The 11,065-nt window shown below is 36.8% G+C and overlaps 1 protein-coding gene across 2 annotated transcripts in view; it reads left to right on the top strand.

Annotated features, from left to right (window-relative positions):
* Positions 1-11,065, top strand: part of NELL1 (NEL-like 1 (chicken)) — a 1,108,018-nt gene that overhangs the window by 224,199 nt on the left and 872,754 nt on the right. For both annotated transcript variants that reach the window (XM_006892008.1, XM_006892009.1), the window contains exon 5: positions 546-642. In XM_006892008.1, coding sequence (XP_006892070.1) covers positions 546-642 — 97 coding nt within the window. The remainder of the gene's footprint in view (positions 1-545; positions 643-11,065) is intronic.

Below are 11,065 nucleotides of genomic sequence, written 5' to 3'. Positions count from 1 at the left end.
AATATAATACTTTTAGACTATTCTCTCCCCCATAGACTTCAATGCCGTAAACATATTTCATCCAGTTTTTCTCAGTCTTACCCCCACCCCAATCAAACACAACTTCTTGTGGTTCCTTATACTTCCTGGTGTTTCTTGGCTGTGGTTGTATCACATAGTTGTTCTTTACCTTTGTAATCAAATAGACTTTTTTCTATGTGTATCTCTCCCTTACATAGACACTTCTTATTTAGTGTCTCTTCTTACAAAGACACTTGTCGTTAGGTTTAAGGCAGACTGTAATCTAGTATGACCTAATTGTAACTAATTACATCTACAAACACTCTGCTTACAAATAAAACTATGTCCTGAGTCCCCAGGTGGATGTGAATTTTGGAGGACACTGTTGAATCTGTTCCCAAACAGATCTCTACGTGCATGCTGCCTGGTATTTTAAAATTTGCCACATGCTGGCTTCACTGCTACAAGCTAGAAGATAATGCCAAGAGCTTGAGCATCCTTTGGTTCTGTTTTGAACTCAGTAACTGTGTTCTTTACATTTACAGGATTTATGAGCATGTAATAGACCCTCCTGATACCAACCTACCCCCAGGAAGCAATTTATGGCTTGGTCAACGCAACCAAAAGCATGGCTTATTCAAAGTAAGTACTCAAACTTTCTTGGTTTGTATATCTAGTTGATGCTTAAATCTTAATGCTATTAGAGATATGTATATAATTGCTGGAAAGGGTTTATCATTAAAATAACAACTAGTAGCCAAGTAGTAAGAAGCTGTGCTGCAGTCTCGAAGGCATGTGGTTCAAATCCACTAGCTGCTCTGTGGGAGAAGGAAGGGCATCTCTTTCCCTATGATTAACTGCCTCTGAAAACCTGCTGGAGGGTAAGCTCAGAGTCGGTTCTGACTTGACATGATATAATAATGCTTGTTGAACAATTGACTGGATCATGTGCTGTATAGGAATTCCTCATGTAATTGCTACAACAGCTTTATGAAGAAGGTGCAGGGAAGCTACGCAGGGAGTTCATCAATTTGCCCCAAGTCATACAGTTTGCTTGACTACTAGGCATGAATTATGCAGAATGTAAATAAGTGATTGTCAAAATGTTTCTCTTTGATCTAATTATAGAAAAGCTGAGATGATCTTCAAATTGGTTTCTATCCCCAGATATATGTTAATCTAGTTTTGGGTGGTTGTCTAGACATAAAATAGAAAGGAATCTCCAGTTGCATGAGCTTTGGCTTTCTTATCTATGAAGAGGCTTAATGTAGGACCTGTATCACTATGTGTAATAGGAATATAAGGATATAGTGATAAAGTGAATTAAAAAAAGTTAAAAACACCAGGGGATTCAAGATAATCTTGTTCTTTAAAAGAATTACAGACTTTTACTTCTGGCAATAAACATATTTATTCCAAATGCCTGTAAATGTTGAATTAAAGAAGTGAAAATCTGTTTGAAATGCATTATTGTGCTTACAAAGAATGGGATTCCTTACAGTACAAATATATTGATGGTAGTAAAAACCAAAGGCTTATCTGCTAGATCTAGGAATTTAGGACTTTAAATTTATTTTCCCCATTTTTAAATTAAATATGACTTAAATGCAGTAACATTTACCCTTTTTTTCAGATTGCTGTCAATTTTACTTATTTCTGTTTCTTTTTAAAATTTATTTTAATGAACATTTACAGAGATTTTGTATTTCCATTCATTCATTGTTGCATTTTTCTCCCTGCCTATCCCTCTGTCCCAGTTTGCTCTTCTCTTTGAAAAGTAAAAGAAAAATTCCTTCATTGGTATACAATTCCCTCCCCCCCGTCCCGAGTACACTCCACTATGCAACCTTTTTTCTGGACTCTTGTCGTAACCATAATACCCAATCATATATCACTTTTAAACTGTTCTCTCCTGCATCTGTTTCAATGCAGTATACATAATTTATCCAGTTTTTCTCAGTCTTACTTCAAACCTGATGTCAGTCCCATTCTACAACAGTGGCCCTATGCAGAATTTGTCTTTTTGTGTCTGAGATATTTCACTCAGCTAACATTTATCCCTTTTAATGTGTAGTCCTGTGATGTTTGACAAAGTATACAGTCATGTAACCATTACTGTAAAGAAGATAAGAATGATCCCTGAGCCCCCAAAATACTCTTGTTTTATATTAAGCTATTTTTTTTTCAGCCTTTTGAAACAGAATAGAATTGTAGGCTTTTGGAGTTTGGCTTTTTTTTAACTTTGCCTCATACATTTGAAATTCCTTTATTGAATATTGTTGGATATTATCAGTAGGTTTTTTTCTAATGATTTATAGGATTCCAGTTCTATTTTAGGAATATACCACAGACTTGTTTATCCTTTCCTCAGATGAGGAACAGACATATGGTTTGTTTACAGTTTGGGGCAATTGTGTATAAAGGTAGTATAAATATTTGCATAGAGGTTTTTGTGTGAACAGAGGTATTTGTTTCACATCGTATGTAGATATGATATTTGGTGTAATTGTTGTGAAGATCTAGCAGAAATTAGGAGAGAGAGGTTAAACATAGAGAAAATAGTATGAAAATACCTCTTCAAAGTACTGAAGAGCAACCATATTAGTCTGAAGGTTAAGGTGTGCCTGATCCAGGCCTTAGTCTTTGCAATTATTTGCTATGCCATCAGAAAGCTGGGCAATGACTAGGGATGATAGAAGGAGAACTGATGCCTTTGAGCTGTGGTGCTGGAGAAGAGTATGGAATATACTATAGACTGCTAGGAGAACAAACAGGTTCATCCTTAGAGACAGTGAGATCAGGCTTCTCCCTGGAGGCAAGGATTCTGAAGCTTTGTCTGACATGCTTTGGACATGTCGCAAGGTAGGATCAGTCCTTGGAGAGGGACGTCATGCTTGGGAGAGTGGAGGAACAGCACAGGAGAGGAAGACCCTGAATGAGATGGATTGATTCAGTGACTGGGGTAGGTGTGCCAGAGACAATAAGATTGACACAGGATAAAGCAGGGCTTAGGGCTGTTGAGCATAGGATTGCTTTGAATCGCAGGTGATGTGACAGCACATAACCACCACCACAGCAATACTGCAAATTAAAGATTCCCATGGTTAATAGAGCTTATGATTAATTTTAGAAAAACAATTTTTAAGTAATTACTAAGAATTGTGGTATTGGTGAAAAATATTGCTCTGTGGACTGCCAAGGGTATTGTACCATAGATTAACTATAAAAAAAATGGAGGTTGTCAAGGATTTAATTTTACTTGGATTCAAAGTCAATACCCATGGAAACACGAGTCAAGAAATCAAAAGAAAGATTACATTGGATTTATTTCAAGTATCAAGGACTCCTTTAAAATGTTAAATAGAAAGGATATCACTTTAAAGTAAAAGTTACATCTGGTTTACAACATGATCTTTTAAATGGTTTTATATAGGTTTGGGAGTTGGCTAAGGAAGATTGAAAAAAAAGTGCCTTTACACTGTGGTTTTGGTAAAGAGTACTTAATATACCATGCACTGCTAAAAGAAGGAACAAATCTGTCTTAAAGGAAGTATACAGCCAGTGAGGCCTTGTCTCACATACTTCGAGCACGCTGTCAGGAGAGAAGAGTCCTTAGAAAAGGACAACACACTTGGGGAGATGACATGTCAGAGGACGAGAGGAAGACCCTGGAATAGAAGGATTGACAAGGTGACTGCAACAATGTGGACACCTGAGATTGTGACTATGGTACCAGATTGGGCAAGGTCCTCTTAGACTCAGTACCACCTCACAACAGCAGCAGATGAAAGAATAAACAAATCTGTCTTGTGGAAAGTGCCACCAAGGTGCTCTCTAGAGGTAAAGATGAGAAAACTTCATCTTAAATACTTCGGGGATTTTTTTTTGGGGGGGATATGCCAGTCTTTGAAAAAAGATACTATGCTTAGAAAAGTTGAGGTCAATAAAAGATATGAGGACTCTTAAAGATATGGATTGAAACAGTGACTCCAGCAGTGGGTTCGAGATGGCACAGGATAGGGGAAGGATTCCATCTGTTGTTCAGAGGGTCACTGTGCATTGTAGTCAGCACTTAACAGCAACAACATCAATTTTCATTACCTGAAGAACAAAGGGAATGACAGTCTAACAAGTGGCTCAAAGTTTACCGGTCTGAAACAATAGTCACTTTGTTCAGTTCATGGTCCTCTTTGTTGACTGACTGATTTCTTGGAATTAGCCTGGCTCAGCTGGTAACTATTGCATTCTTTCTTGTGCCTGTGGCCAACTGGAAGATCAACAGGTGGCAAGATGATCAGTCAGGGGTCTCATTCCCGTATCTAATAGGTGGTTGACTGGTGGCTGGTGTATCTCAGTTCTCCTCTATATTATTTCTCATTATCCAGCAGGATAATTTAGGTAATGATAGTGTTAGATTTCTAAGTGAAACAATAGAGCACTCCCTAGTGTCCAAATAAGTTTCAAGGCTCTGTTTGCTTGATCATGCTTTTTTTTATTGACTTCAGAGGTCCTGTGGTATATATTTGGAGTCAAGAGGTGAAGGAAGATGTCATCTCTTGAGGGATTGATTTGCAGTATCACATTGCAACATTGCAAGGATGTGAGTGCGAGAAGGGAAATGATTTTCAACCTTAACAATCTTTATGCAAACCAAGATAAATAGATAGAAGCACAAATAGGAGACTATAGATCTAAATCAAGTAGTAAAACAATAAATGTTATAAAAATAAAATAGAAAAATATTTTTATGACCTTGAAGTAAGAAAAAGATTTCTTAACTAGATTTATTTAATATTATTATTATTGTTAATAATAATAATAGAAAATACATATTGAAATATATTAAAATGGAAAATTAGAGAAGATGGAATTTGCTAAAAGTATTGAAATCACTAAGATGGACTTGTGAAAAAAAACGGAATTGTTTTAGTAGTGTTAAAGTATTAAACTTATACAACAGACTTTGAATCTTGAATTCAAAGGCTATTGTGTAAATTAACTTTTTATGCATAGAAAATAACTCCAAGCTTTGAAACAACAGCAAAACAAAGCAAAAAACAAAGGCTTACAACTTTGCGGGCTGGCAATGTGGACTAAGGTGAGTTGTTGTCGTTATGTGCCGGCTAGTTGAAACTGACTGATCATTGACGTCTCTCAAGTTTTTAGAGGTTGTAATTCACGAGGAACAAGATTGCAAATCTTTTTCCTGTAGGGAACCTGGTGCATTAGAACCATTTGCCTTTTGTTAGCAAAGCAACTTCTTGCCCACTAGGTCACCAGGATTCCATTCTTAGCAAGGTTCACTTACACATCTTTGGCTAGCAGCTAAACTGTCTGAGATTTGGCTGAGCTAGGATGGGTCATCTATGTTTTCACATGGTTTTGTCAGGTGCCGTCTAGTCACTGAAGACTCACAACAATGCTAAGAAACACAGATCTGAACCTTGCTCTAGCCTGCTCCAACCGCACCATCTCTGATATGCTGGAGCCGGTTACTACAGTCACTGTGTCAATTCATCTTGTTAAGGACCTTGCACTTTTTCTCTGACTTTCCACATTTTTTTGGAAAATACATGATGTCTTTTCCCCAGGACTGACTTCTCTTGAAAACATGCCCCAAGTATCTGAGGTGAAGGTTCACCAGCATTACTTCTAGTACAACCTTGGCTGCACTTCCTCTAAGAGATACACTGTTTCAGATAATCTCTCATTTCCCAAAAGTCTAATACCAGCTGGTTTACATGATGCTGGGTAGCAATCAAAGAGCTGGGGCAGAATCATGCAGAACTTCTTGAATTTATGCTTGAAATTGGCACCTTATTGGTTTTACTGTATTGTGTTGGCTGAAGGCCCTAAGTCAGATTCCATTCAAGAGTACAGAATGTAAACTCTGTATGTTAGTAAAATGTGCCACAAATTCCCATTGCAGAGGACATTTTTGCAATCTACCATATCTCTCTACCAAATAACTACTAGATTTAGACAGTTTTACAAGGGAGTTCTTTCATAAATCCAAAGAGGTAATTACAATTCCATATAAATTCTCCGGAGGATAGAATAAATGAGAGCATTATATATCTGGTTTTATTAACATAGTATGACCTTAATTTCCAAACTAGATAAGAATTTGTACTGGTCAATTTTCTTTTGAACACATATTACATTAAACTGAATGCAGCCCTTTCATTCTGAGAGAATGGGAGAGAGAGAGAGAAAAAAAAAGAACAAAAGAGAGAGAAGGGAGAGCAAGAGAGAAGCTAACCAAACTAGTTGTTCTGACAATGCAGCATTGATTAACATAAAAAAAGATTAATGTTATTCACCATATTGAACATACAAAATAATCATACAGGAATTTTTATTATTGGTGGCTTTGGTTAACCATATAGAGGTTCTTAATAGAAAAGTAAATAAAATGTTAAGGAATATAAAAAGGAATCAGAACTGTGATGGAGACATGTATGTACACCCACGTTTATTGCAACATTATTCACAATAGAGAAGAGATAGGAGCAGTTTAAGTGCTTGTCAACAAATTAGTAGATAGAAAAACTATGGTATGTCCACACAATGGAATATTATGCAACACTGGAAAAACAATAAACTTGTAAAACATTACTAAACATGGATGAATCTGGAAGACGTTGTTGTTGTTGTTGTTATGTGCCATTGAGTTGTTTGCGACTCACAGCGATCTTATGTACAAGAGCCCTAAATGCCGTTCTATCCTGTGCCAACCTCGCTGTCTCAAACACATTCATTCCCACCACTCCACTCACAGAATCTATCCATCTCATGTGTATAGCCTGCATTTATGTTTCTTATAAAAGGTATTTGAATGAATAAATAATTGAATGTGCAGAACTCTATCATTCTATCTCCAGCCTCATTTCTCTGACTGAGCCCATGTTTTCCAGCTACTGATCCTTCTTCCTGTTCCCAACTTTTGCTTTCCAGTCACCCACTATTATTAATGCATCTTGACTCCATGTCTGATCAATTTCTGACTGCAAAAGTTGGTGTAAATCTTCTATTTCCTTCTCTTTGGCTCTAGTTGTTGGTGCATATATTTGAATGATAGTGGTATTCACTGGACTTCCTTGTATGTGTATTGATATTATCCTGTCGCTCACCACATTGTATTTCAGGATAGATCTAGAAATGATTTTTTAATTATGAAACCAATGACATTAGGATGGCTGAAATATCCATCTCAATCAGAAAATGACAAATATTGTATAACAGTACTGTCAGAAAAATAGGATTGACACAGGGGAGGGGAGAGTAAGGAAAGAATGGATGGATAATGAACACTACCTACCTCTCTGAAGTACAGAAGAGCAACAGTGTCAGTCAGGAGACTGAAGTACACCTGATAGAGGCCATGGTCTTTGCAATTACTTGCTATGCATTAGAATGCTGGGCAATGACTAGGGATAATAGAAGTAGAATTGATGTCTTTGAGCTGTGGTTCTGGAGAAGAGTTGAATATACCATGGACTGCTAGGAGAACAAGTTCGTTCTGGAGATGGTAAAGTCAGGCTGCTCCTTGGAGGCAAGAATTCTGAAGCTTCGTCTGACATACTTTGGACATGGTGCAAGGCAGGATCAGTCCTTGGAGAGGAATATCATGCTTGGGAGGGTGGAGGGACAGTGCAGGAGAGGAAGTCCTGGATGAAATGGATTGATTCAGGGACTGGAGTGTTGGGGATAGGTGTGTCAGAGACAGTAAGAATGGCACAGGATGGAGTGGGGTTTAGGGCTGTTGTGCATAGGGTTGCTATGAGTCGCAGGCAACTCGACAGCTCCCTGGAATGGGAGAAGGGAGGGGCTGTATCTCTACACTGAAATGTCTGAAGGGAATGAATGATTAGATAGATGTATCACAGTTGACAATCTGGAATAGGACATGTGTAACAAAGTGAATTGGAGAAAGGAGGAAAGAAGAAAATGTGAATCAATGAATGAATCAAAACTATTAACCTTTCCATAAACTTACACTAAAATCACAATAAAATATATTTGACATTTATAGATAAAATTGTAACATTTTATTGTAAATCATTAAATAAGAACTATGGAAGGGAGATATGTACTGTGCAGGGGCTTGAACTGGTTCTTCCTAACTCAGTCATCAGTGACAAAGTAAAATAAGAATAGACCCAAATTTGGAAAATGTGAGTAGGGAAGATAACTGGAATGGGAAAAGTAAGGAGTCTACTCTGCAAAAACCTCAGAAAATAAGGGCAGCATGTGCATTGCATAGTAACCAAATCTCTTTAATGACAGAGTTTGCAAAAATTGTCCCTTGACCAAAGATGGCAGCCAAATGTCCTATTTTCAATGTGTTTTATTTCAAAGTCCTGGTAGTGAATAACCTAGCTTCTTGAATCAAGATCTTGCAAGGGTTCACTATGTCTTTTCTGAGGCTTACATTCTAATTTTCCTCTTCTGGCTATTCTTCTGAAACTGCTGAGATGTAAAGAGAAAAAAAAACAATTGAATCCATTTCAGTTTTGCTTCACTGGCCCTAACTGGACTGGTTCAAGGCAGATCAAATCCCTGGTTACATGTTCTTGGAAGAAGGAGGCTCAAAATAATAAAAATGTCATTTCCCCCCAAAATTGCTCAATGGACTTTGAATGAATACCCAATAGGATTTTGTTTTTCTGATAGCATTGTTTGGCTAATTATAAAATTCGTATGGATTACTCAATACCAAGACCAAGATATTCCTGAAGATGGGAGGGAGGGATATAGTCTATTAGATACAGGGGCTTATTAGGAGGCTAAAGCAGTCAATAGGGCATGGCACCAGTTGGCTCTGTGGCACAATGGATCGTGATTGGGCTTCTAGTGACGGATAGAGCATGGCATCATTACAAAGATCAGCTTATTATAGACCAAGGGAACAGTGAACCCTGCTCACTTTTGTATGTGGAAACTTGTTAGATAAGTGAAGTGTTATTCTTGATAAAAAAGGGAAAAAAGCTGTTCCTAGTTTGATCATAGCTGATAAATTTGCTGATAAATGGTTAGGAAAATCAATTACCTCATTATGTTTTATATATTATGAAATGTATATGTTTAGACCTTTTCCTGACACTGTACATACAGATTCATTATGGTCATATTAAATATCTAAGTGTGAAAGCAAAACTTAGAAAATTTTAAAAGTAGCCATAAGAGCATATTTTCATGATCTCAGAATAGAGAAGGCTTTCTTTAGCAAGATACAAAATAATAACCCCCCCAAAACACCAAACATTGAATGTATCTTTAGGTTTATTATGTAAACTTAAAAAATCTTTTAAATAAGATCTTGGCAGCAAGCTTAATTAGCAAAGGAATAGTATCCACTAAAGGAATACTATAAATTAATTAGCAAGGGGATAATATGCATTAAAGAAGTGCATTTAAATGAAAAAGGGAGTTCTGAAGGCATAGTCCATAGGGAGATGCACTGCATACCTCAAACTAGCGCTCCTCTGGTGGTTCATAGTCACTCACTGCTGCTTGAAAGAAAGAGCATGCAGTTAAGGACCTGGAAAACCCATTGCAGGGTCTGCTATGTGTTCTGATTAAATAGTGAGTTTAAGTTTTTGCGAAAATATTCCTTATTGACTAAGAAAATGGATAGAAAATTTGAAAGGGCAATTTACTCAAAGTGGAGACATAAATAGATGATGGACATATTGATTGAAATAAAATTTTACTATTTATATGGCAAATAAATTTAAAATGCTAAAAAATGCTTACATGGCAATGGTAAGTTTGAGGAAATCAGATGAACAATGGACACATATCCATTAAGGTAGAAACTTTAATTTTTTTTTAATTTAAAAAACTTGGAAAAATTTTTGTTTTTTTGTTTATTGCCATTGAGTCAAGCACAACTTGGAGTGATCCTGTGAATGAGGCCTTTGTATAACTATCATCATTTCTCAAAGTTCATAGAGTTTCCGGAGGCATGCTATTTAGAAAGTGGATGCTGTCCATGAATGGAACAGTCTTAAAAAATAGTCATGAAATTAAACATGGATAAATTGAAAACAATGCTCAGTGAATAAACAGGAATCTGAATAAGTGGAGAATAGTATTCCATTTGCTTTTTACCAAAGAACAAACAAATCCATCTTGGAAGGAGAACAGTGGTAATGAACCTTAGAAGGCAAAGTGCTGAGGCTGTCTCCCTACTTTGGCCATGTGGTCAGGAGTGGGGTCAGTCCTTGGAGAATGAGATCATGTTTGATAAAGTAGGATGGACAAGAGAAAGGGGAAGGCTCTCAAGGAGATGGGTAGACACAGTAGCTCCAACAGTGGATGTGAGCACAGCAGATTTTGAGAATGGTGCGGGTTCAGGCAGTACTTTTTCTCTTGTCGGTAGTAGGGTTGCTGTGCACTGACTCTAAGTCACCTAACAACAATCATAAATGTTTACAAAGTATAAGTTAATGGTGTGTAATGCCTATAGAAATATACACTTTAGTAATAATGATAAATGCACAGGGATGATAAACACTAAATTCAGAATAACAGTTACTTCTGAGAACAAAGAGTAAGGATTTAATTAGTGATGGAAACCCAGTAGGCTTCAGCTCTGTTGATAATATTTAGTTTCTGAAGCAGAATGGTGCATTCATAGGTCCTTACTGTATTTTGCTTCAAAATCTCTTTGCTTCATAAATACTCCAAATTAAAAAAAAAGCATGATATCATTGTTCAGGGTGATGGATCATAGGGGGGTGTGTGTGTGTATGTGTATGCCTGTTGATGTATTTACACACATACACATTATGTCTAAACATGTGAAATATATAAAATATATGAATTGCATGAATTACAGATGCTCCCCTGCTTTGAGTGTTCTAATTAGAGGAGATCTCAGATAAAATTCATATATGAAACCCATGTTTTCAAGAATCAATAGAAATTTGTCTACATAACTCAGTCTCAAACTGACTTACATTTAGTGTCATACTGTTTCCTGTTCTGCAGCTAGTACGTCCTTGTGGCGTTGGAATTTGCCTGGGAGACTTATTTATTAGAGTTTAGGGAGATCTCT

This window comes from Elephantulus edwardii, unplaced genomic scaffold, assembly GCF_000299155.1.
Source record: "Elephantulus edwardii isolate Elephantulus edwardi_28Jun2011 unplaced genomic scaffold, EleEdw1.0 scaffold00109, whole genome shotgun sequence".
Lineage (NCBI taxonomy): Eukaryota > Metazoa > Chordata > Mammalia > Macroscelidea > Macroscelididae > Elephantulus > Elephantulus edwardii.
The sequence above is the reverse complement of the archived record's forward strand: the minus strand, read 5'-3'. Positions and strand labels throughout refer to the sequence as shown.